The 27149-nt window shown below is 42.8% G+C and overlaps 2 protein-coding genes and 1 long non-coding RNA gene across 7 annotated transcripts in view; 2 read left to right on the forward strand and 1 right to left on the reverse strand.

The window, feature by feature from the left end:
- Nucleotides 1-10623, forward strand: part of KCNC4 (potassium voltage-gated channel subfamily C member 4) — a 69923-nt gene extending 59300 nt beyond the window's left edge. For 2 of the 4 annotated variants that reach the window (XM_083445739.1, XM_083445745.1), the window contains one exon: nt 8395-10623. In XM_083445739.1, the coding sequence (XP_083301865.1) occupies nt 8395-8468 (74 nt within the window). In that variant the 3' untranslated portion in view covers nt 8469-10623. Of the gene's footprint in view, nt 1-176; nt 295-8394 lie in introns of those variants that run through there. The other 2 variants (XR_014512560.1, XM_083445747.1) reach the window with 2 other exon arrangements.
- Nucleotides 678-8447, reverse strand: LOC310679991. Of its 2 annotated transcripts, none has more exons than XR_014512593.1 (3): nt 8348-8447; nt 5903-6031; nt 678-770 (listed from the first exon to the last, which is right to left on the reverse strand). It is a non-coding gene; the product is annotated as an uncharacterized lncRNA (long non-coding RNA). The 2 variants fall into 2 exon arrangements; XR_014512594.1 differs by having other exon boundaries at nt 682-770; nt 5899-6031.
- A 1750-nt stretch (nt 10624-12373) lies between the features above and the next one.
- RBM15 (RNA binding motif protein 15) lies at nt 12374-21587 on the forward strand. The gene has a single exon (XM_083445671.1). The coding sequence runs from the start codon at nt 14686-14688 to the stop codon at nt 17509-17511; it is 2826 nt and encodes a 941-aa protein (XP_083301797.1). The 5' UTR covers nt 12374-14685; the 3' UTR covers nt 17512-21587.
- Nucleotides 21588-27149: the final 5562 nt, after the last annotated feature.

Below are 27149 nucleotides of genomic sequence, written 5' to 3' on the forward strand. Positions count from 1 at the left end.
TTTCACTAACAGAAACATTTCCCTTAGTGTATGCACTTTTGTGCACAATACTCAGCTGGAGAAATGTGCAGGTTTGGAAGGATGGCTGCATTTCAGTTGCCGTTCTCTTTTGAAAAGTGTTAATTAGGCAACTTTACCTTTAAATGTGAACTGAATCAAATTTCTCCTCCATCCAGGAAATAAAGAAAATGGATCGAATGTTTCCTAATATTGGAGGCGACGTTGTGATGTTGGACTGGAGGATAACTATTGTAGACGTTTATAATTTTATTTGGAGAATATTCCTTGGACTTCTTGAATTGAAAGAATTAATGATCCAAGTGATCTCATGTAGAATTAGGCACCAGAGCTAGTATCTTTCCGGTCCCAGTTCAGAAAGTGAGCTGGCTACATCCACCCCTTTGGAGAAGGTATTTTATTTGCTTGCAGGGGAAAAAAATGCATTTCATTTTGGATACTTGTGCATGGAAATGTTTGGGTTTCTCTCTCGTCATGCAGCTCTTGGATGGTCCCACAGGGAGGCTGTCTATTCTGCCTAGCTAGGGTGGTTCACGCACCGTCTTGTTGCCGTAAGCTTGGAGCTGCAAGTGGGTGCTCATTCCCAAGGAGACTAGAATTCTGTTCAGTGTTATGTTGCAGCAAATGTGCTAGACTAGAGTGAATGGAAGGCACCCTCTCTGCCTCTCAGCTCCACTCCTCCTTGCTGCCAGGGGCTACAATTCAAAACAGATGTTCTGTGTTGACAGGAGACCAAACAACCTTCCTGTGTTCTAGAATGAAAACACATGGATGTGAAATCAGGGTGTTCAGGATGATTAGACTAAGTTGGACGGAAACTAAATTTGCTTGTGAGGGAAGAGGAAATGCAAGCACACTGTTGACATCAGTCACATGAGCACAGTTCTCCTCAGGGGAAAACACTGCTGTTACTGCAACTGAAGAACAGACACTTTCAAAGTTTTTATACCCATACACAGGTTGATGATATAATTTCTCATTTTGACTAGGGGACATACTTTGGTTCAACTTTTTTCTCACAGATGGATGAAACCAAACCAAACCAAACCAAAAACCCATCAGAGGACACTTTCTAAAATGGCTTAGGGAGTTTTGTGGGGTGGGGAGCATTGTTGCTGTCATTGTTATTCATTTTTTGAATCTTTATTTTAGATCTGATTTATGTGGAAACCATTTAATGTGTATTTTTAAATGTTTTATTTATTGTCCATGACTACTTTTGTTACGTCTGTAATTATGTGATTTTCCTTTACATGTTGCTAGCCACTTTGAGAGTGGTTTTAACTTTGGAAAGGCACCAAACAAATAATATGATTGATTGATACCAGCAAATTCAGGTTGCACAATTAGAGTGTATTTAGTGCTCTTGCAGAACAAACCCATTTCAAAAAAGAGAAGTATTTCTAGGATAAGGGAAGTGACAAGAAAATGCACTGCAAAGTGTGAGGTAACAATTGCTTGTCACAACTTTATACAATATAATCTTCTCACAATCAAATCAGAATTAATGCTCAATAAACAGGTTGCCTCGAAGCCATCATAGGAATATTTTGAGTAGTTTTGAATTTTTAGAAACAAATCTACTTAGTTTAATGACAGCATTTTGAGATGAGTGTCATTGAATCAGCCTTGTACAGTGGTACCTTGGGTTAAGTACTTAATTCGTTCCGGAGGTCCGTTCTTAACCTGAAACTGTTCTTAACCTGAAGCACCACTTTAGCTAATGGGACCTCCTCCTCCTGCTGCGCTGCCAGAGCACAATTTCTGTTCTCATCCTGAAGCAAAGTTCTTAACCTGAGGTAGTATTTCTGGGTTAGCGGAGTGTGTAACCTGAAGCGTATGTAACCTGAAGCATATGTAACCTGAGGTACCACTGTACATGAGGCTTCAGGCAGATTACGCCCCCCCCATCAGTTGTATTGAGTGATGTTGGCTTCTATATTATGGTCCCCACATGAAAGCCACTTTATGTCCCAAGGCAGTTATCACATAAGGTGTCCCGTGGTTCATTGTGCAGAGTGGCCACTTTCTCTTCTTCTTCATTTTAGCAGCTTGCTGTGACATTCAAAGTAATTACTAAGTCTCAAGTGGTGCTACACATGAACACATGTGATAGTGGCCATCCTGAGGACTGATTTAATACAGCCCAAACTGTGCCCAAGAGTTGTTTCAACATGAGTGCTGATAAAGTGCAAAACTGCTGTCAGTCGACAGATGCCTTGTACAACCCAGCACTCATAACCCACAGACATATCCTGTCCATCTCTCTATCATATCTATACAGGCATATTCGCTTCCTCTTTTTTCCCTTCCCCCATCTCCTTCTCAACTGCCAAGAATGAGCCTATCACCACTCCCATGATCGTTAATCGTGGGATCCTCCTAAGGTAGCTGTTATCGCTTACAGGTATTTAGGCTGGGATCCTCCCAAGGTCAAACCTCGGTTCCAGAATGCCTCCGTTATCATACATTTTGGCTCCCTAACGCTGAAAACCTGGAAATAAATGCTCCGGTTTTCTAATGTTTTTCGGAACCCGACCGACCAGCTTGGCTTCCGCTCAAGTGCAAGAAGCTCTTGCAACCAGTCAGAAGCCATGCCTCGATTGTCGAACATTTCAGAAGTCGAACGGTCTTCTGGAACAGATTACATTCAACAACAGAGGTTTGATTGTACACCCATACACTATCTCTTGTAGATGTTTAGGCTGGCAAGCAGACAAGTTACATGATTTATCAGAATAAGGCTGCTTAGCAAGATAAGGCGAACTGCTGCCTAGGAGAGCGGTGAAGGCCTCATATCAGTGAAGAAGCAATTGTGACAGACCACTATGCCTCAATGTACAATACAGTGGTACCTTGGGTTACATATACTTCAGGTTACATACACTTCAGGTTACAGACTCCGCTAACCCAGAAATATTACCTCGGGTTAAGAACTTTGCTTCAGGATAAGAACAGAAATCGTGCTCCGGCGGTGTGGCGGCTGCAGGAGGCCCCATTAGCTAAAGTGGTACTTCAGGTTAGGAACGGTTTAAGGTTAAGAACGGACCTCCAGAATGAATTAAGTACTTAACCCGAGGTACCACTGTATACATTCCTCTGCGTTTCCCATACACCCTTGCACTACGAATTTTGTCTGCATCTTAACACAGCACTGAATTGCAATCACCACAAGTGGTAGCGTGTGCAGCCATGGGCATTCAACTCCCCTTCCCTCCTTAAATGGCTTTGGGATGTCTCACGCATCAGGCAGTTTACCTGAGCAGGTGAGCACTGTGAAAGTGTTTCGGAACCGCTGTTAACAAAGCAGAATCTAAGCACAGCTCCACATTTTAAGCAGGCACACGCTTACTGCTGGTGTTCCCCACAACAGATGCATACATAAAGTGTTAGTGACAGATACTCTTCCTTAATGGGTCATAGGGCTGTACCAAATCAGGGCTCCCAGACCAGTGTATATGGGTAAAGGAGCAAATGTGCCTGTTTTCCAACACTGCATTTTCGGCAGGAAACCACAGCCTATCTGCAGCAAACACAATTGCTGATAAAGTACCAATCCACTGTCATTTGGTGGATGACTTGTAGAACCCACCAGCCATAAGCCACTAGTGTATCCTGTCCAGCTCACTATCATGCTTGTACAGGCGCACTCACTTCCTCTCTTTTCCTTTCCCCATCTCTTGCTCAACCAACTCTTGCACAAAGCAATCCCAAAGCAGAAGCTGTTGCTTTGGCTGGGGGTTGGGTGGAAACCCTCCACAGTGGCTGCCTGCCAGGAATGCTTCCACACTGCTATACTTCTCTGTCAGGAAACCCCCTTGAGCAAAATGTTGCCCTTATTCCTTAGAAATGCCTCTCCTGTCCAACATGGCCAAGGAAATATGGTAAGGCTACACTGAAAGCAAGTTGGAGGCAGATTAAAGGCAGTCAAAAGGCCATTTCTGATTTAAATGCCCAATGTGTTCAGGGACAGATATTTTCTAGTGATCACATGGGCACTTCTATATAAAAACGTTACATGTAGACTAACATTACAGTATAATATCATAAATAGGATCTGTCAGGTTCTGTTCCTGGATTTAGCTCTGGAAAACTTTAACGGGTGATTAAGCATGCTATAATGGAACTCCTTGCGGGCACTGACAATATCATTTTCAAAAATGTATCAATAAGCACACGTTTGAATTTTACCAAATTGCTTCTGCCACTATGCCCCAGTTGAGGCAATAAGAAAACAACATTGTTTCCTACTCAGTCCCCCCTTTCTCTCTCTCTAATATTATCAAATTTATCAAAGGTTTTATTTATACTTTTCAAGTTTATACATTTCATTAGTTTCATTAGTATTACAATCAATTTAACATCTCAAAATTTGACTTCCTTCCCCCTCTTTCTGCGGTTAAATTTATTTTTAAAAATATCTTCTGAATATCCAAATTCATTTAACTTGCTCATTTAATTATCTACTATAAATATATACTCTTATGAAACTGCAGGTTGTTACAATAATCCTGCTAATGTTTTTATCTGTTTACAATTTACCTGTAAATATTAAATAAACCATTTTTTATAAAAAAAGTTTGTTATCTTGATTTCTTACTGTTCCAGTAAGTTTCACCATTTCTGCATATTCCATAAGGTATTGTATCCATTCTTCCTTTACTGGGACTTCTGCTTCTTTCCACTTTGGGACAAGTTTCCTACTCAGTCTCAGCTATTCAGAGAATGCCATCAACAGCCTCAGAAACAATCCTGACATCATAATTAAAGAAGCCAAAAAAGGGGAGGGGCTGTCATCATAAACAAGTTAAACTACATATGAGTGTCTGAGAAATAACTCTCCAACAGCATGTCTTATAGTCCCCTTGTCCTCATACCCAGATGAGGAATACCAGAAGGACCTACATAACTTGATGGAGGAATTTCCTGCAGATGTGCAGGCCGAAGTCTGCATAGATAAGATACATCCCTGGAAACTCAGTGAAGGGTCTTCTATCTGTTACTGAAAGTGCACAAGGCAATCCCAGATGCCCTACAGTTTGGGGCATCAGTACTATCACAGTTGGGGTATCTGGGTATGTAGACTTTATTCTCTGATCAAATGCCATCAATACTCCTAGAGTGAGATCCTAGCCCTACTTGTGAGCTTTGCATAGAGAAATGATTGACCACTGTGAGAACAAGATGCTGGACTAGATGTGACCAGCCGGGCTCTTCTTAGGTTCTTAGGAAAGTGTATTTGCTGGATGTGCCTCCAGCTACAATCTTATATACAGTGGTACCATGGTAGTCAAATGGCTTGACTTCCAAACAAATCGGCTCCCAAACGCCGCAAACCTGGAAGTTAGTGTTCCGGTTTGCGAATGTTTTTTGGAAGCCAAATGTCTGATGCAGCATCCGTGGCTTCCAATTGAGTGCAGGAGGCTCCTGCAGCCAATAGGAAGCTGTGCCTTGGTTTTTGAACCGTTTTGACACTCCTGGAATGGATTAAATTCAAGAACCAAGGTATCACTGTACTCTTATGTCACATTGCGATGAGTGGGACTTACTGTTGTGTAACCATGCATATGATTGCACCCGATTCTCTGTTTCCAATATAGAACTTCTACCTCAACACAAGGTGTGAATCTACATGACTTGCCCACTCTAACAGCACTATAATTTTCCATCATTTCAATGAGAAAACATTCTGAGCACAATAGCCAGAACACAATAAAACATAAAATTAATAGTGAATACAAGAAAATCAGGAAGCAATTAATGCCAAATGGTTACATTCAGAGCGCCCTATGATAGAAATATTCTTCACTGTAGACAAAAGCTTGGCAGGGATCAATATAAAATTGATGTATGAATGGGGGGGGGGAGTAATAAACTTACCTACCTCTCCAGAAATATGCCCATTTAAGGCAATACGATTAAATTGGGAGATTAGTAGTACTGGTGCCATGCCAGAAAAATGATAGGGTATCTTTCATGCAATCTTTCAGGGGTTTTTTTAACCCTTTTACTTCTGAAAAATAAATCAGTGCTTCTGGTCAAGGCTTAATTGGCACTGTTAAAGCAATTCTAGCATGAGTATTCACAACATTCTCTACTACCAGCCCAAGTAGTTCTTAATTTACTATAACAATGAAGAGAAAAGTCAGATATATATATATATATATATATATATATATATATATGCATAAAAGAAAGAAAGGGCAATTAATGATCCAAGTTTAAAGCGCTGGCAGAAAGGCAACATTACTATAAAGGTTTTTAGTAGGAGAAATCTGGAAAGAGTGAAATTTGAGCAAGAGATCAGTTCATCGTTGTTGCTTAAATTGAATTTCTATTGGACCTTGTGCATGGCCTATATCTGCCTGCATTGCAAATGAGATTTGAAGTGGTTTGGCAATGCAATGAAGACCCCTGTCAATGCTGAATTCCCCCATGCCACATGTAAAGAGGCAGGTCCACTAAAGAGAAGGGAGCATCAGCCTCAGTCTGCCTTCAGTAAGGAAGAGGGGGAATTAGTTGCCCCTGCCTGCATTTGACTTCTGGCTTCACCTACTGTTTTTGGCCCAAGCAGTCCCAATAGCCAACAGCCACAACTGCATACCGGTGGCGAAGGCTGGCCCATCAAGGCAAATGGGACAGTGCTCCACTAACCAGCGTGCTGCCATCTGCCTTATTGCAGGGCAGATTTGAGGGTAAACCATACACGGAATGAGTCTGCCTCTGCGGCTTGATGGAGGTAGACATTGTCTCTCATGCCTTGTTATGCTGCCATTTCTACGAGTATATACGCTCAGCATTTATTACCCCTGCTATGCAAAAATCTCCAAATGAATCCGAACTTCAATGTCTAAAATTCCTCATAGAGGACAAGAATCCTGAGATCACGTTAAGGGTAGCCAAATTCTGTGCGATTGCCATAAAACTTAAGGAACAAGCTGTACTATCATAATGATTAAGGTTTTAAATGATATGTTAGTGACTAAGTTTTAATTTATATATTTTTAAACTGTTGCTATATCTGTATTGTCCCTGTTATACCTAATTGCAAATTCAAATGTATCCCCATCATGTGTTATGACTTCCTTGATATTGTTTGTGGGTTGGAACTGGTCTGTGACCAAAATAATAAAATTCATTCAGTGCTCCACTAACCAACCTCAGTCTGCCCTTAGCCAGACCCTACCTGCCTGCCTTTTTACTTGCAACCTGTCTGGGGTGGGGGGCACTACCTGTCCATTTCTTCCTTCTTAGCACCAGTGTTGGCATTATAGAACCCAGTAGGGGCAAAACTAGAATTGGCACTGTCATTGGCTCTGGCTCAAAATTACTGTTGGGCTACCTGTGTTCTGCCCCACTAGCCTCAATGGGCACCAGGTACCACTGCATAGCTCCTTGTTTCTCTCAATATGAAGAGATATTGGGTGATACTACTGCTTCTGTTGTTAACAACTGTAGCAGAGCTAATAGTACAGACTTCAATAAAGAGTCACTGGGGGTTTGGGGGCTAAAAAGTGTTTAAAGAGAAGGAATGAATTTTAGCACTTCATTCACAACACCATCCCAATATATTTTAGACTGCCATGCAATCTTTTGACAAATTGTGGTATGGATTTTTTTAATTAAAAAAATATAATTATCAACAGCTTCTAGGAAAGGAAGGAACTTCTGCCATCTTTCCGGTTCAATGAGTGCTCAATTGCCTAGGGCTGCCTGTTCTGCCACTTTCCTCAACTTTTGTCCATTAGTCTCAGAACACTAGAAGAAAGTGGCCAATGATTGCATTAATGGGTCTCTCATTATTTATTAAAACTCGGCACCACCAGTCGTCATTTGACTGAGCTGGGATTGGTACAATTAGGCAGAATTACTCTGGTGAGATGAGACATTTCAATAGATTTTACAGTTCTTGTTACTATTATCTGAGGTCAGGTCATCAACCGCAGATGGAAAAGCACATTTGGAAAAGCAACAGGGAAATTCCTACACGGTTTCTGCCCTCTGCTGGTCAGTGCCAACGAAAAAACATGGTTGTTCCAATACTGTACATGTATTAGACATATCATAGTGCATTTGTCTACCCCAGTCATCCAGTCATAGACTCCTGAAGGGCAAGGGTTGTAGGAGGAATCCCAGCCAGGTGGAGCAGCTTATGATGTATGCTCAGTACAACCCAGGATTGAATCTAGGTTATTACCTCAAATTAGGAAAACTGGTTAGGTCCTTTTAACAATCAGGAATACCTGACCCCATCAGGAGTGCTGCATGGACCAATCAACTTTTTTGGCCCACTGCTGGCAACCCATGTGACCACCCCTTCCTATTTTACCTGATGGGCTGAGCAGATCTCATTGTCCTCTTCCCTCATCATCCCAGCCTCTCTTCTTCACCAACTGACTGCATCCTATATTCTGCAAGGCTTGCCCCATGCAGGAACCTGCATTGGATAGAGCATACATTGGATATGGTGGCTGTCCTGTGATGCAGAGGCAGCATATCTCCACTCCTGGCATGATGTAAGTAAAGGATTGCTCAGTTTTGTTAAAGCACTTGGACTTTACCAATGGTTTTCTGACTGCTGAAGTACACCGGACTTGCTAATGTGGCCCTGATAGTATTCTCTGCCCTTTCCATGTCCCAGTAGCTGTGGGACGGCTCCTCTCAGAAAGACCTACCCACCCTACAAAAACAGCACAATGTAACACTGGACTGAAAATATTTTTTTAATGTGATTTTGACAAAGGATATCTTAGATAAATATTTTTTATAATACTAATTTGCAATTGTAGAAAACGTTGCATTATTACCTTCCTCGTGAATGTAAAGAAACTTACTCTAGAAGCATTTTTAGTGATAAAATGGTCATTTTGCATCTCTCAAGACTTTAGGTACATTTGAATGCTAAACTTAAAAAAAAAGAAATGGGGGTGAGGAAAATGGTTGAGACTTTGACAGATCCAGCATAGTATTCAGTAATGCTGTATACAGTAATACTGTATTCAGAAGTGATGCTGAAAAACAGTTTACAGCTGATGACAATCTGGTCTAAATCCCATTAAGATCAAAGCTAGTTGTCTATGCTTTTCTGCTATGTCATCCTTCTCCAAACCCAGTAAAGCTGCTCAAAATAGAAGTTAATGGAGGCTCTGTCAATGTGATTTGAAAATAGATTCATACTAACCATTAATTCGTTTCTATGACACCCAGTCTAACTGAGTATGTTCTTCTGCCTGTCTCCCACACAGATTCGTAAATCTTTATCCACATGAAAGTAACCTATATTGAAATATGAAGTTATCGGCTCTATTGTCTAAGATTAATACATATCGGACTAATTCAGTGTAATATTTCAGTGTAAACTTTGTAGCCCAATTCACTATAGATCTAAGCTAAACATACTTGCATTTAGCCCCCAAAGGACATTTACATCCAATTTCTACATTGGGTGAAATTTCTATGTTTGGATGGAAATTTCTCATGTATTTCACTTGGACGTTTCCCCTCCATATGACCAGATCGGTATGACCGGTAAACAGATGTCACCGTTCACCAATCACAGCGACAGACATCAGACATATGAGGCTACAATACAAATACCAGTTAATACTGAACTAGGCAATTTAACACTGTTATTAAACAGTGGAGGGGCTAGAACAGAATTGGGGAACCTCTGGCCTGGGGGCCAAATTCAGCCTTTCAGGCCTCTCTGTCTCAAGGCTACAGCCTGTTTCCTTGCCCCCCATTTCATCCCGGCAAGCTAGGAGCCTTAATGGACAAAATCCACCCAGGCAAAAGCATTTGATGAGGGCATAGTGGCTCAGGAGGCACAAGGGGCAAGGACCTCTCCCATAACACCAGTAGTAGAGACTCCCATTACGGTCCCTGTCAATCCTGCAGTCCCTCCTGTTCCTCCATCTGCAGGCAGGGGGACTAAAATGCACAGCAAACACAAGACTAGGGGGCATAACAGGAGGTGCAATATGTCCCCATCATTATCACCCTCACCCTCCACCTCTTCCCATTCATCTGCTAGGGGGCAGAAGAAGGGGGTCACACTAAGAAGTGTAAATACAATACCAAGAGCAGACATGGCCAGAAGCTTAGTCTAGTCTGGAAGTAAAAAAAATCACGAATACCTGATGCTAGGTCCACCTTTTCTGAGAGGCTGCTACTTGTGAATCTACTGAAATGATTATGATCTACTGGCAACTGTCTCCACCTGAGCATGCAGGGAAAGCATTGGGTTGAAGAGTATTCCCAAGTGGTATGCCACTCTTTCAGGGAGTGTACAGGCCCATGGAGGGTAAGATTAATATCCTTTTCCAGATCACCAGAATTAAGGGCTGCCAGTGTAAAACAGGACAAGGCTTCTGTACCTTGAACAGTTCTGTACAAGAGGGTCTTTCAGCAGCTGTGATTTTGCATGGCAAGTTACACCTGCTATAATTATTCACACAACTACTAAAGGTGCAAGAGCCCTGCCCTCTTTTGCACCTGATCTTGCTACCAGAATGACTGATTAACAATATCTCCACCTTAAGTTTTAGCTTATTTACTCCCATCCCCTCCTGAACACCAGATGCCGATTCATCACTTGCACTGAGCTGCTTACAATCTCTCAGTTTCTGTTTTTTCAGATCCTAAGTCAGTTTGCCACATCTCAGAATTACTGTATTTTCTGATATTTTTAGGTAAAGGTAAAGGTACCCCTGCCTGTACGGGCCAGTCTTGACAGACTCTAGGGTTGTGCGCCCATCTTACTCAAAGAGGCCGGGGGCCAGCGCTGTCCGGAGACACTTCCGGGTCACGTGGCCAGCGTGACATCACTGCTCTGGCGAGCCAGAGCCGCACACGGAAATGCCATTTACCTTCCCGCTAGTAAGCGGTCCCTATTTATCTACTCGCACCCGAGAGTGCTTTCGAACTGCTAGGTTGGCAGGCGCTGGGACCGAACAACAGGAGCGCACCCCGCCGCGGGGATACAAACCGCCAACCTTTCGATTGGCAAGCCCTAGGCGCTGAGGCTTTAACCCACAGCGCCACCCGCGTCCCCTTTCTGATATTTTTAGTCCTCCTGAAAATTCTTCAGCATTTTAGTCCAGGTTTCTCCTAATATATACATTTTGTATATATGCAATTTTGCCTTTTGCAAGCAATTTCCCCATATATTTTTTGTATGTTATTTTGCTTATGCAGTTTATGTAATTTACCCCCTACGTACACAATTTCATATGCATTTTTGGATAGGAGAACTGGAGCACAAAATGTGAAGAAGTGGCAATTAGAAAGAATAATAAGAAATTCAAATAATTGGAATGCTTTAAATCTTTTAAAATCATGTAAGTTGGCGGTAATCACCACATCTTGTGCCAATGAATTCTAGAAATTAATTTGATATTGTGTGAAGTACTTCCTTCTGTATTCTGAGGAAGACCATCTCGGAGCCTGATGCAACTGAACTCCCTCTCTCCTCAACCTGGGCTAAATACCACCACATGCCCTGTGGAAAGGATCCTGGTAAATTATTATATTCCAAATTTATTGCTGTGGTTTTATTAAAGTATCTCTGTTACTTGTATGCCATCTTAGAAGGGTTTGTATCCTCAACCCTATATACACATATAGTGTGCCCTTAACTACTGCTAATCAGTTTCATTAGATTATCCCTGGTTCTGGTATTACGGGAGATTTTGTTCACCATCTCTACACTTCACATAATTTCCTAAATCTCCCTCATACCCACTCCTACTTTCCCCCCCTAAACAACCCCCTACCCAGTGTACTGGCCATTCCTCCTAGCAAAATTGCTCTAACTCCCTTATCATTTTTTTCAGCTGTTTTTTTGAGATGGAGCAACCAGAACTGTACATGTGCTTGCACCATAGATTTATAGAAGAGCATTATGATACTGGCAGAAATAGCTTTTTCTAGGTAAACTGTTCCTTTTGTCTTTTCACAGATTATCATGATTGGGATAATCACTGGGCAGAACATAACTCTCAAGCTATCCATCTGCCAGGAAATTTTCCTATGCAAATCTCATTGAAGTGAACCAGATCTTGTAAGAAATTATTGTCACTATGGTAGAACTCTTCCACACCTCCCACTAATTTCAGTGCAGCTTGTGTATTGAGGCTGAGCCGGATGTTATTAACACTTTCGGGGCTTGCTCCTGAGTATACACAGATAGAAGACATTTAAGATGAAATGAACTGTCATAGACAGCGAGTTTTAATACAACAAATACATTATGTGTGGAGTTTTAATACAACAAATACATTATGCACAATGTATTTTTTTAATCAATTAAAAAAAGGCTCAAGAGAGTAAACTGTATAATTTATTCACCTGTTTTTGCTTCTTTTTCTGCTTTAAAACCTTTACTAAAGAGAGAACCCATTAACCTGAATTAGAACTAGGACATGAAATTAAAGCTGAATAAACATGAATTCTGTTTGAACACTTTTTGGATGTTATAAATTATTTTAATTAATTTGATACACATTGTCTGAAATCCTTAAAAAGCCAATTAGAAAAGGGAGAATTATTTTAAAGAATTATATAAAATCCCTGACTCTACCTAATTACTATAAACAGCTTCCACTGTATTCAGGATGTAAGGAGTGTTTTATGTATGGTCAGATACAAAAGATTACAGGGCACCTGCATCTTTAATACTTGTGTACAAGAGGGAGAAGCTACACCATTAATCCCTGACCTCCTTTGCATCTGGCCATCCTAACAAGACAATCTTATCTACATCCCACTGTGTTCAGTGAGACTTACTGAAGGAAATAATCACGTGACTCCTCCCCAGGCATCTTAAAGATGCATCAAACTGTTAGGATTTGTTGCATTTCCAGGGTGAGGTGGTATTTATAAGGATTTATTAATCCATACACAGTATATGTTTTTGTATCAGGTTTTCCCTGCTACAAATAATGTCAAATGCTATGACTGTGAGAAGTTAGTAATTCTGCTAGAAAATATTTTGATACTCCTCTTTGGGTACCATCTTATACAGTTACTTGGGGGAAAGTTCCACTAAACTCAATGGGGCTTACTTCTACATATATAGGACCACATTGTAGATTATGTGGATTCTGTTTGAACCGTACAATTGCTCCTGAAAACTAGGGTCATTACCTGCAAATATTGTGTATATTGCATGGATGGAAAATTCCTGTCCAACTTCAAATGTGGTCTTCAGTGATCTCTGCTCCGCCTATGCATCTCAGGAGGTGCATTTTATTGCAGAGCAAGCAGCCCTCCACTTCCCAGGAATTGCATGTGGGGGTAATGAACCTCCACTACTGACCAGGGCCGGCCCACCTTGGGCGGCAGGATCCACAGGAGCAGCAGATCCCGATGAAGATCTTTATCCCCCTCTTGTTCCTGATGTGGACTTTCACTCAGCTATTCTTCTTCCCTGGCAGGGAGGAGGATGCTATTTTGTGGTTCACCTCGGGTGTCAAAATATCTTGGGCTGCTCCTGCTACTGGCATACCAGGGCTTGTGAAAACTGTACCATTGGAATACCTGCATCAGTTACTGCACGAAGCAGCCTATTTAAAATGTTCAGCGGGGGGAAAAACAAAAGGGGGGGGGGGCTGCAGCTGTCGCTAGGACTGCATGGAGGTTTAGGATCTGGGTACCACAGAAGAGTCCTCCCCAGTTGCAGAACTTGTGGTGGGCTTTAGGACCTAAGCAATTTTTTTTATTCGTTTGGACTTTAAAGTTAACGTTTATTATTTCGAAGTATGAACGTATATTCATGTTACGGTGTTTTTACTGTATGTAAAGTTTTATATACTACTCTCGGAGGCAAGGCAAATATATTTTTATGGACGTTTTATCAGTGCGGGACTCTGGGCGGTCCTCCGCATTTCTGCAGCGGAGGCAGGGCTAATTCTGAGGGACGAAGGCCGGTGACGATGGAGGAAACGCTGTGCACAGGAAACGCTAGACTCCGAGCTTTTCCCAGCGGAACCACCGACGCCGCCTTGCCTTCGCGCCTCAGCCAAATCAAACGAGCAAGGCCGCGCCTCATCTCCAGCGACAATCGTCGACAGGCCAATGAGCGGACGGCTACTGAATCCCAGCCGCCAGTTGAAACGGTCGAGTTGGGCATCGCCAACATCCAATCAAATCAAAGTTGCAGCGCGAGACCTCCCCGCCCCGCCCGGTCCCACGCTAATAGGAACAGGGAGAGACAGGAGCCCGGATTCGAAGAAAATGGCCAATGAATGCCTGGGCGACTCGGGCTGTGACGGAGGGAGAAATAAAGACGACTGACAGGATTTTGGTCCAACCCAATCCCAGCTCCTGCTCGTAGTCTCTCCATAGCTGGCCTATAGTGTGACTCTCCTGCTGCCGCCGTTCAGCGGAGCTCACGGACCTTCGGAGTGACGGGCGCCTCGTCTAATAGGATGATGAGCGCTAGTTAAGAAGGAGGGTTTCCGCTTCCGGGGCTCTGGGCCGATTTTTCCCTTCCCCTCGCCTCACGCTGACAGACTTTCTGTGCAATTAGAATAGCGGACCTCGGTTAAGTCGTCCAATGGATGCGAAGTGGGCGGAGTTGCCGTGTGCAGGAGGGTTCCAAGATGGCGGCGGGTGCGTGAGGCGCGATACTCGGCGCGCGATTCCCTCTTGCTGGCGCTCGCCGCCATGAAGGGCAAGGAGCGTTCCCCTGCCAAGGCCAAACGGTCCCGGGGCGGCGAGGACTCCTCTTCGGCGCGGAGCGAGCGGAGCAGCAAGAAGCCGAGCAACGGCGGCGGGAAGTCGGCGAGCGGCGGCTCCGGCGAGGGTGGCGGCAGCAGTCGGCGGAGCCTTCACTTGGAAAAGGCCAGCCGAGCCAGCAGCCGCGAGTATGACTCCGCCACGGTGGGCAGCTCCGGGGGCGGCGGGAGCAGCAGCCGCCACGGCTACAGCAACAGCAGCAGCAGCAGCAAGAACGCGGAGTCGTCCTCGCGGGGCAGCCGCGGCGGCGGCGGCGATTCCCGGGCGCCCCCCTCCGACTCCGGCAGCAGCAGTGAGTACAAGACGCTGAAGATCAGTGAGCTGGGCTCTGCGCTGAGCGACGAGGCGATCGAGGACGGGCTCTTCCACGAGTTCAAGCGCTTCGGGGACGTAAGTGTCAAAATCAGCCGCCTGCCGCCCGGCACCGGCGCTGGCGACGAACGGGTGGCCTTCGTCAATTTCCGGCGCCCCGAGGACGCCCGGGCTGCCAAGCATGCTCGCGGCCGCCTGGTTCTCTACGACCGGCCGCTGAAGATCGAGGCTGTCTACGTGGGGAGCAGCAGCGGAGGGGGGAGCGGCCGACGTCGCGCCAGCCGTTCTCCTGCCCTTTTGGACAAGGAATCTCCCTACGGAGCCGCAGCGGTGGGTGTAGCAGGTGCGGCACCTGCAGCTATCAGGCACCCCTCGACTGGGGCTACTCAGAGGGCGCTTTCTCCTGCTGGTGGAGGAGCTGGCTTGGGATACAGAGACTTCAGGCTACAGCAGCTTGCCCTGGGCCGCCTGCCTCCGCCACCGCCACCTCTGCCTAGGGAGTTGGAAAGAGAACGAGATTATGGGGGCTTCTATGACCGTGTGAGGCCCGCTTACAGTCTGGATCGAGTTGCCGGGGTGGCGGCAGCTGCATTTCGTGGAGTTGGTGGCACTGGAACAGCCAGTGAGGAAGAGATTAGCCCTGAAGATGACCAGAGAGCCAATCGTACCCTATTCCTCGGCAATCTGGACATATCGGTGACTGAATCGGATCTACGCCGAGGTTTTGACCGCTTTGGGGTAATCACTGAGGTGGACATCAAGAGGCCATCCCGAGGTCAAACTAGCACCTATGGATTTCTCAAGTTTGAAAACTTGGACATGGCCCACCGGGCTAAACTTGCTATGTCCGGTAAAGTGTTGCTGCGTAACCCTATCAAAATTGGCTATGGTAAGGCCACCCCAACCACACGACTTTGGGTGGGTGGTCTGGGGCCTTGGGTACCATTGGCTGCTCTTGCCAGGGAGTTTGACCGTTTTGGCACTATTCGCACCATTGACTATCGTAAAGGTGACTCATGGGCTTACATCCAGTATGAGAGCTTGGATGCTGCACAAGCTGCTTGTAGCCACATGCGTGGTTTTCCTTTGGGTGGGCCAGACCGCCGTCTCCGGGTGGACTTTGCTGACACTGAGCATCGTTATCAGCAACCTTATTTGCAGACATTGCCACTTCCACCCCCTCCTCACTATGATCTGGTAGCAGAGACATCTGCCTTTGGGGCACATCGTGGAGCCCCATCAGATCCACTCCGAGGTGCTCGGGATAGGACTCCCCCCCTAGTGTATGGCGATCGTGACAGAGATCTCTATCCTGAGACGGAGTGGGTGCCTCCCCCACCTCCAGTTCGGGACAGGGGGAGCAGAGCAACTGTTTATGATACACTAGAAAGTTTGGAACGTCGACGAGATGGTTGGTCTCTAGAAAGAACTCGTGGGGAAAGGGAGTTAGTCATAAGCAGTAGAGATCTACCCAGGAAGCGAAGGCTAGTGGAAGATGGGCGGCATTTGGACCGTTCGCCGGACAGTGAACGATCATCTTCATCTCGCAAGCGTCACTGTCCTGCTGCAGCCTCTCCACAAGATCGTAGTCCTGAGCCAAGTCTGGGCAGAGACCGCTATAGTAGCGATGCAGAACGACCAACCTCTCGTTTGCTGTTGCTGGAGCGCCCTTCACCCATCCGAGAGCCACGCAGGGGTAGCTTGGAGCGAAGCCAGAGTGAGAAGCGTGACCGCAAAAGCTCTGAGAGGGAAAGAAAGCATCGCACACTTACCACTGCTACCACCCAAGAATGCAAGAGTCCAGCTAAAAAGGATGAGCATGCATCTGAAGGCAGCAGTGGTGGAGGATCTCGGCTGAAACCTCCACCTCAAAAGCAACAGCAGCAGGATGGAACCTCAAAGTCTGGGTCATCCCCCAAACTGTGCCTGGCCTGGCAAGGAATGCTTCTATTGAAGAACAGCAACTTTCCGTCTAACATGCACCTACTTCAAGGGGATCTGAGTGTGGCCAGCAGTCTCCTGGTGGAAGGAGCAACTGGTGGCAAAGTGGCCCAGCTAAAGATCACACAGCGCCTCCGTTTGGACCAGCCCAAGCTGGATGAAGTTACCCGTCGTATCAAAGTGGCAGGGCCCAATGGATATGCTATTCTTCTGGCTGTGCCTGGTACCACAGACAACCGTGCCTCATCTGGGGCTGGTGAAGCTAACACCACCTCTACACAGCGGCCGCTCAGAAACCTGGTGTCCTATCTTAAACAAAAACAGGCAGCTGGGGTGATAAGCCTCCCAGTAGGGGGCAATAAAGACAAAGAAAACAGCGGGGTCTTGCATGCTTTCCCACCCTGTGATTTTTCTCAGCAGTTCCTGGATTCTACAGCCAAGGCCCTGGCTAAATCAGAGGATGACTATTTGGTCATGATCATTGTCCGTGGTGCATCTTAAAGCCCTAATACTTTCTATGCTCTCTCCTGCTGCTTCACACAGCCCCCTTCCCCTCTGTTCCAGTGTCTGCCAGGTGCTATGCGATAAGCCTTAGCCACTTCCCCAAGTATAATTTTTAATTAGATATGTAGTTAATCTTACCTCCCCCCAGTTTTCTATAAACTCTCTAGAAGGCAGACTTGTTAGCTGTTCTTTAGTATGGCTAGGCTACCATGACTGTCTTGCTGATGTGCAGGTAGCAGGAATGGAAGGTCTGCTTCAACTAAAATATGAATCCCAGAACAAGCGTATTTCTTTTTCCCCTCCCCCTTTTTAAAAAAATACCCTTTAACTTCTTGTCCTCTTTCATTTCATAACTTTAAAGTAGACATAAAAACTTCCCTACATTTACAAATCTAAATGGCCAGATTTAAAGCATTTGTGGCTCATACAGAATCACATGCCTAAAGCAAATGCCCATTGTGAGCCCTATGGTTAAGTGAAGGCCTTGGGCTTGTAGCCTTGAAATCAAAATAATCCCTCCATCAAGAACCTGAAAATAACATCTGAGTTTGAATTGATTCAGGATTGACTTCCCCAAGGCAGATGATACTTTATCTTTTGTGGTACACTAGGCTTCTTTCACTGGGTATTAGTTTTGTTGCCAAGTTCATAGAAGTGCATGCCCACAAAGAATGTGTACACAGGTGTACTTTTGAATCTCTTATTCATTTTGGGTTGTAGTTGTGATACATGATAAAGAACCAAGAGCATTGCTATAATCCATGAACATCTTGCGCTTCGGTATGTAAGAAGCAGGTGCTTTTAAGACAACTGTGATTACTTGCATTTTTGTTATTGCCCTTTGCTAATTGTGGTAGGGACAGTGAATTCCAAAATGTAACTTGGAAATATAATTTTCTGAGATGGCACTTAACTTTTGTAAAAAGTTCTGCCACATAACCATTTCAATATCATTTTATAGCCATGAAAATAGAAGTGAATGCTACCTGGTAGTTACTTTCAGGTAAAAAATGGGCATTATGCAAGGTTTTATAGTCTGGATTGCACTGTTTTAATCTTGACATTTTTGCAGTCTTGTATTTCCAAGTGTTGGGGAAGCAGTTCAGTTTATTCAAAGAACATAATTTGTTTTTTTGGGAAATGAGGTTTTTTAAACTCCACAAAAACATCTTGATATAGATAGGGGGGAAGTAGTTCAGACATGTGGCTTCATTTTTCTAATCTTTTCATTCAAACATTTTATTAACCCTCTAAGGCATTGTACCAGCCTCTGAGTAATGAAGAGTGCTGTTTTCCACTTGATGTAAAATGGTTTTGCCCAGGTATAAAGATTTACATTCTTTGAAATGTGGCTTGGTGAAAGCAACATGTTGCTCATTGTAAGCTTAAATTGAGAAGCATGTTAAAGTCACTTTTTAGAGTGAAGCCTCATTTCTGAAATCAGTCAATCCTTTCACTTTTTCAGGAAAACAGCTTTAGCACCCTAAAACCCATTGATGAGTAATTGCAAGTTTCAAATAACCACCAGCACACACTGAAAATGTCTGCTGTCCTGTAATAAAGGAAGAAAATTTTGAACTGTGGGCTGAAGAGCCCTTCAATGTGCATGCAAAATCTAGCCACTTTCCTTACTATTAATGAGAATTCTGTAGGGAGTTGTTTCATATATTCTCTGCTTCCAGACGAAGTCTCAGTAAGATAGGCCTATGTTGCCAGTTAGTGCATAACATGACCGTTGCTGAGTTATCCATGTTATTGCACTTGTCAAGCACTGGTGGCATATAGAGTGGATTCTCTTATGGTTTTTGTAACAGAGCTTGATCTCTATGTTAGACTTCTGAGTCATTTATGGAAGGCCACCTGTGTAACCCTTCAAAACCTTTATACTTGTGAACAATAGTACCCATTCTCCAATATGCAGTGCTCTTTTGAGAAAAGCCCTACAGAACTTGAATTTGCAATAAATTGTATGAAATAAGTCTTGCTTACAAGCAAGCCACTGACAACTGGTGTCAGAAAAACTCAACACCATGGGGTTTCCTCTTTGAAAATGGAAACAAATTATGTTCATTGCTGCTTATCTTCATGACTTGAAGTATGTTAAGGTTATGTGAAATGGGCAATTTCAATTTCCAAATCCTTACTTAGATTTTTTTAATTATTATTTAGTAAAAAATCTGGTTCATTTGTTAGCTAAAAAAGGAACCTAGCATTTTAGGAGCCCTTTGTAGGGTAAAACAATTGACAAGCAACATTAAATGTCACAGCACTTAGTTAAAACCGCCATAAAATCTAAATACAAGTTTGGGGGGCTGTATTTACTTTTGAGTGCGCATAGCAGAGCAATTATCCCTTTGAGCCATCTGGGTAAGAGTTCAGCACTAGCAAATGTTGCATTTAATGCCACTTTTATACACAACAGATCAGAGTTATTTTCTCTGTATATGGCATTATGGAGCTTCAGTATGAGCGATGCACACTTGATTGGTGCATATATTCACAACTGTTTTCATTCATTACAGTGTATTGCTTTAGAATGGAGAATTATCTTTTTCTGATACATCATTTAATAGCCACTTTTTGTTGCTTAGGGGAAAAAACTTTTAAGTGGCATATTGCCATTAATACTTTTTTTTTTTTACAATTGGAAACTTTAAACAGCGGTTTGGCTGTTAGCCAGTGACTGCATGCTTGAAAGTTCAGCATAAAGACTGCTGTTGACTGGCAACATGGCATGAATTTAAGGCTACCTCATTATTGTGAGATCCACTTCTGTGTTCTGTAGAATGGCTTCCTACATGGGCGGTCCAAATGGGAGCAATCGAAGTGGAGGCAAGATTATAGCATTTTTAAAGCAATCTTCAGTGTGGATTACTTCCCTAGGAGTTTAATAGGCAAAAGAAATAACTTATTTGGGTGTCTTAAGCAAGCAGCTGGAGCCTGGCCATGATTTAGAGTGAAAAGGTGCATGGAAAAACCTCCTGGAATTAGATGGTTAAATGGAAAAGCTAGAGGTTACCACAAAAGTGTATTCAGGAACTATACTTGGGGGCACTTGATAAAATTTGAATACTAATTAGAAGTGAAGAAATCAATGTAAAAATAAGATGTGTAGTAATTTACCCTGGCTTCCATTTATTTTGTGTAGATAAGAATAGATACTCCAGATGTGTCATGGAATGTAAACATTTCCAGTTGTATTTGACCAAACTGCAATACTTTAGAAAAACTGGGGGGTGGAATTGTTCAGATGTAATTTGGTGGAATTTGATGTATATCATTGGCTTCCCCTCCCTCCTGCAACTAGTGAGCTTGCTGCTAGTAATATGCAGTAAAGTGAGAAAATACACATACAAACAGAACAGTTAATTTTCATGTTCTTGTTTGAGTTGCCTTTTTGAAAAAGCGAAATTGTGTGAATTGATTTTCCTCCTGGGTTTTTACCTTTTTTTACCAGTTCAGTTGAATAACTTCAAACTGTATTTTATGTTTTAAAACCCCTGGGCTATTCATTGTGCATCTATATATAGATGTTAATTCATTTCAAAAGTTTTGTGCCAGTGAAGGGTGATTGGTGCTTTCAGACTTTCCCTAGAATATTCAGGAAAAGCCTTGTAGTTCTATAAATTATCTGTTATTGTAGGGAGAGGACAACTCTGTTGTAAACACTTGTACTGAATAACCTCTTCTTTCCTCCTGAAAGCAAGGCTGGTGAACTGCCGAAGACAACAAGGGATTCCAAGCTCTAATGGACCTTTGCGAAGAAAAGCTTTGGCTTGTGTGGAATTTACATGGGCCTCGTGGAAGAAAGCTTATCTGTTTAGTATTTGTGCATTTTACTAAAATGGCAGCTTAAAAAAAAGTTGTGTATCTGCTATTGTGATGCCAATGCCCGTGTTTTAAGTGGAAAATTGACCTCTTTGCTTTGTGCTGTGTACACAAGATTTCTGCAAAAGTAAAGGAAAAAAACCTTTTTATGGCTCACACAGCTTAAACTAGCTGTCACTCAAAACATGCGCTCACAGTCGAGCTAATTTTGTTTCATTCTAAATAAATTGTTTCTTTTGAGGAAAGTGGTTTTTCTGCCTGGAAATGAATTGACAACAAACCTTTGACCCCTTTGTTTGCAGCTGTGGGGGTATTTTGCTGCTGCTGCCACTGCCGCCGCTCCTCCTCCTCCTCGATCTGATAGTTGTGGGTCTCAGACAAGAAGCAGGGAGACCTACGCATTGATATTGACCATCCTGTTGTATCAGATCTGAAGAATCTAGTCTGTTGTGTTGCTGTGTCCCATTGTTTACAGTGAATGGGGATCAATGGCTGCTATCTCCTCATCTTTACGAGGAAATGGTGCTGTTGCTGGCATGCAAGAAGCAGGGAAAGCATCTTTAAGTCTCAGAACAGTGTACAAATCTGGGACTTCATTGATTTTGAAGAGCTGGAGTTCCTGAATTTTAAGTTCTTGATTTGTTTTGTTCACCTAACTTGTTTGGCCTTAGTTCTGATTTTAGTTTGAAGAAAGTTTGAAATTGCTTTGCATCTTGCGCATAGAAACCTTTCCACCAAATTGAAAAAAAGAAAAAGTAACTCAAAAAAATTTAAGTGATAGCGCGTTTCCAGACAGCTTGAAAGAGCTCCTCCGCATCCAGGGGCTTTTCACCAGAGTTGTGCAGTCCTGGGTGTAGTTCTGAATGGATGAAGAGTTCCTGAGAGCTAGAATGCTGTCATTAAAACCTGTACCATTGGTATTGGTGCTCTTGACCAGTTTTGAAGCAAATTGTCTACACACCTTGGATGTGCATGCAACCTTGATCGTTTCCTAGGTACCACTGCAAACTTGTAGTTTGTAGTACAGATGATGAGAGGAGGAAAAAAAGTGGTGACACTTTGAAAAATGTGTCCCTGCATTTGGGGACCTTGAGCTTTGGAAAGCTGTTCCCACTGTGCAGGAGTACAACTCTTTGCTGCAGGAGACTTCGGGGCACGGTTGACGTCACACCACCAGAGGTCAAGAGGAAGCGAACAGTGCTGCACCTGCACCGTGGCTGCAGAAACCGCATATGTTTGCCATTCTGTCTTAGAATTAACTAGTTGCCATTTGACATGCAGATGGAAGACATCTTGAAATACAAGCTTGCTCTGGTTGCCTTGAAATGTTTAACCTATTGTGGATAAAGAACACTAGCACTGTCCTGTATTCACGCAGGATGATTGCTAGGCAGCAGGTGCTTATCAACACACGGATGCAACGATTGTGTTCCACAAATTATGTGTTCCCAAGGCAAACTGCTGTTTAAAACACTTAAACAGGTAAGGGATTTTAAGAGGTCAAACTAAATTGTAATTCTAGGGAGCTGGGTTTACTGCTTTAGGCTTTTCTCATTATATTATAGCCTTCTAAATCCTTAGGTAACTGGTATATCTCTTACTAACTCGCTTTTATCTAGTGCTATGGCTTCCAGGATGGCTGAGTACTAATTCAAACTTGTCATTTAATGTCACTTTTAGTTGATTTCTGATTTCCTTTTTTTAAATCTGCAAATAGTTGAGCGGTCAAGCTATTGGATGGTATCTAACTTAGTAGTACTGAGAATAGACCCATTTAAATCAATGGACTTAAGTTAACTTAAGTCTGTTGATTTCAGTGAGCCTACCAAGTATGACTAGTTGGATACCACCCATTGTTCCTAATAATAAATGCGGATATTTCTGTTGGGTAAATTAAAGTACTGGCTCAAAGGGCTGCTTCACACGTGGCTTTCTATATGGTCCAGGACATCACTTTTCTGTATTAAAATCAATGCAGTCATGTGAAAATGCACACTTGGTGTTGTGTGCATACCTAGAAACATAAGCAGATGCTCATCATTTGATCATGCCTTTTCCTGCATGGAATATATATAGGAAGGTCATTGAATGTGAAGAGATAGTCATACTTAGATTTTAAGTGATTCAGATATTGTGAGGATATTGAATTCTGGCAAGTGATACAACAGATCTGCTTGAGTAATGATGGAGCATATTAGAAGACAGCTTGGTATCAACAGGCACAGTTTAAATTTTTGTCACAACTGTCTGGGTTTTGGCAAGTAATTTGAATTTCCCCTCAATTGTCTTTTAAGTACTGCAAGAAAAAAGACCTTTTAAATAAAGAAATGGAAAGAGGTGGTTACACATCCTTTATCGAAATATGAGTAATTAGGACCATCATCAGCACAATCCTGTGCATGACTCCTTGGAAGTAAATCCTGCAAAGTTCAGTGGAACTTACTTCCAAGTAAGTGTGTGTAGGATTGCAGTCTACTCTGATGGTGTGAATGCCACAGCTGATTTAGATGTTCACACTTGAAATGCAGTCTGCTATATTTACAGTATTCCTTTAATGATTTTTTTCTTAGAGGATCGTTCAGGTGAATTGAGTTGATTCACTTTGAATTAAAACTACACAGTTGTTTGTACTTTCCCTCTTATTGTTTACTCCAGTATCTTTTAATTGCAGTTCATTTGTGATGCTGGGGGATGCTCTAATGGCTGCTCCATAATAGTGAGTTATTTCTTCACAGGATTGGTCAGCCCCTCTGGATTGGTTAGAGGGACATCTTTGTCTGAAAGGTAAACTGTACATTTTTCTTAACATACTGAATTCCTGCTGCTTAAGTTGGCTTGGGCTATGGCATATAAGAATATGAAAAAAATTGATTTAACTCTAAGCATACCAAGCAGAGAGAAAAGGATTTAAATACTGAACCTGCTTCTTTATAACTATGCATTCTAGGGTAAGAATATTTTTGAAGTTCTTTGCTTATCGTGAACTGCACACCAAGTTTGCCATTCAGTATATTAAGAGCATGATCCAGCAAAAGTTAAGCCTCATTAATAGACTTTCATTAAGGGGGAGTGAAGAGCATACGTATTTTTTCTCAGAAATCAATGGGACTGAAAAGTCCTTAGCCATTGCTCTTTAGCATTAGTTAATTTTCATAAGAAAACGATAACAAACAGGAAAATATTTAAAAATAATGTACAACCAATTTAAAAAATATAACTGACACAACTGAAAGTGGATTGGTAGATCAGTGTTTAAGGTTCTAAATCTTCAAGCTAAGCATTTCATTATAAAACGTATATAAGATACACCAAACAATATAAAATATTTCTGCACCTAAATAAGAGATGGTTTGTAGTTGTATGCAAACTCTTACTTCTACATTCTGTCTCTGAATATTTGAGAAATAGCAATTGCTTACACTTCACATTTAGTAGTGTCTGAAGGAGGACTGGGAAAAACACCTATTCTTAATTAAAAGAAGTATCAATTTGATCCCCATAGAATTCACAAACCAGTGTATAGTTCTAGATGTTAATGTTACCTTTTCGCAACAAGGGCTACAAAGAACTTTCTTTGTATTCGTAGGCTCAATGGACTTGGGTATAACTTAGACTTGGGTATAACTTATAACTCAATGGACTTGGGTATAACTTAGTTGGATACCTCCTGTTGCTGTTTTATTAGGTTGTAAAGAAAAATAGATTGGTTGAAAGCTATTATCAATGGAAGCTTATCTAAAGTGTCTCATCTAATACAAATTTTAAGTTTAGCAATTGGTAAAATGTAGAGGTATGGACATATGTTAGTGTCTCGAGTTATTCTGTTTTAGGTAATTTGTTAAAACTAAGACGATAAAAAGTAGGCTGTGATCTGTGAGTGGTCTTAGACCACTGATTATTTTCTGGCAAATCTCCTTGTACCTGCTGCTTTTTGGGTTATTGGAAAGAAAGCTGGGAGTGTGTAGACCTTGGTCAGCCAGCAGGGCACTTGTTGCACAGGTTAGTTATGCCCTAATTTAAAGATACTCTTAAGTATGTACTTTTGCTTTGAAAATTTAAAAGAAGTTGGTGGTCCATGGGGATCCATGGTTAGACCAAACTTCGCTAACTTTGTGACCTCCAGCTATTTTGGACTGATGGAAGTTTCAGTCCAAAACATTTGGCCTGCACCAGGTTGGTGAAGACTAGATTGGATTCAACATGTAAGAAAGACTAACATTGTTCTTCCCTTAGCTCTTCCCTTAGCTTCCCTTGTGCTCTGTAAAGTGTCTTCTCCAACCTTTCCCCCCAAGATGTTATTGGACTACTGATTTCCTCAACCTTGACAGTTGCCCAGCTGATGGGACGATGGAAGTTGTTGGACTACAACATTTGCGAACAAGGTTAGGGAAGGCCGCTATAGAACATTGGATCATGAGAAATCAGTTACAATTAGCACTAGATCAGGGATGGAAAACTGTAGCCCTCTAGCTGTTGTTGGGTTTTTAGCCAGTGGTGAGGGATTGTGGAAGTTGTCCAGCTGCACAGGTTCGACATCTGCATTACATAGTGTCAGTACTGCATTTGAACCCGAGAAGATGGTGTGAGCTTTATGGATCCCATTTTGGACATCCTAACAATGTGAGGAGTTTGCCTTCTGATGCTTCCTGATCTGGGGTTTTGAATCAGAAGAGAGTGATCCAACTAACTGATCTTTAGAGGCAGAGGAGAATGAGCGCATAAGGTATGCCAGGTTTCATACTTGAAGAGTATATCAAACAAGCAGGTAATACTAATAAGGTGGCCTTAAAAGTGCTTATCCAAATAATGGAGGGTCTTTTGGTAAGAAATCAACCTTGTGTGTGAAATTACTTATACAGTGGTGCCTCGCAAGACAAAATTAATTCGTTCTGCGAGTTTTTCCGTCTTGTGAATTTTTCGTCTTGCGAAGCACGGTTTCCCATAGGAATGCATTGACGGTTTTAAGAAAAAGGCGCAAAACGTTTTCGTCTTGCGAAGCAAGCCCATAGGGAAATTCGTCTTGCGAAGCAACTCAAAAAACAAAAAACTCTTTCGTCTTGTGAGGCATTCGTCTTGCAAGGTACCACTGTATGTTGGCAACTTAATGTCAGGGGTGTCTGCAGTTATAGGCTGCATCCATTTACAGCTTTTATTGGGCATGTGGCCCTCCAGGCCTCTAACTAGCACTCGGGACTCTCTCCAGGCCACACTCCCTCCTGAGCCACCAGTCCTGTTTGCACTCTCATTTGAGTACTTTTGCCTGGCTGGAATGTTTTTGATCATGCTCCTTGCTTCTCTGGCTGGAACGTAGTAAGGGATATGTGGATGTGAAGAAATTAGCTTAGTATACAAAGGTAAAAAGTTCACATGCATTGCTTTGCCTGCTTTTTCCTTCTGGGCGTCCCCAACAGTGGCACATGGCTTCTGGAAAGTTGTCTAGAAGGGAATGTGGACCTTGGACGGAAAAAATGTTCCCCACCTCTGGCTAATATTCAGGCTTTTGTTGTATATTCAGTGGTATCTCGGGTTAAGAACTTAATTCATTCCGGAGGTCTGTTCTTAACCTGAAGCACCACTTTAGGTAATGGGGCCTCCTGCTGCGGCTGCACGATTTCTGTTCCCATCCTGAAGCAAAGTTCTTGACCCGAGGTACTATTTCTGGGTTAGCGGAGTCTGTAACCTGAAGCGTATGTAACCCGAGGTATCTCTAATGCATCCACACTGCAGTCTCCTTTGGGGCAACACTTAGATGTATTCAGGGCCTGCACAGAGGCAGATTTTAAATATTCTGCCCAGAAGGCAGCATC

The sequence above is a fragment of the Podarcis tiliguerta genome (assembly GCF_965153285.1).
Source record: "Podarcis tiliguerta genome assembly, chromosome: 6".
NCBI classification, from domain to species: domain Eukaryota; kingdom Metazoa; phylum Chordata; class Lepidosauria; order Squamata; family Lacertidae; genus Podarcis; species Podarcis tiliguerta.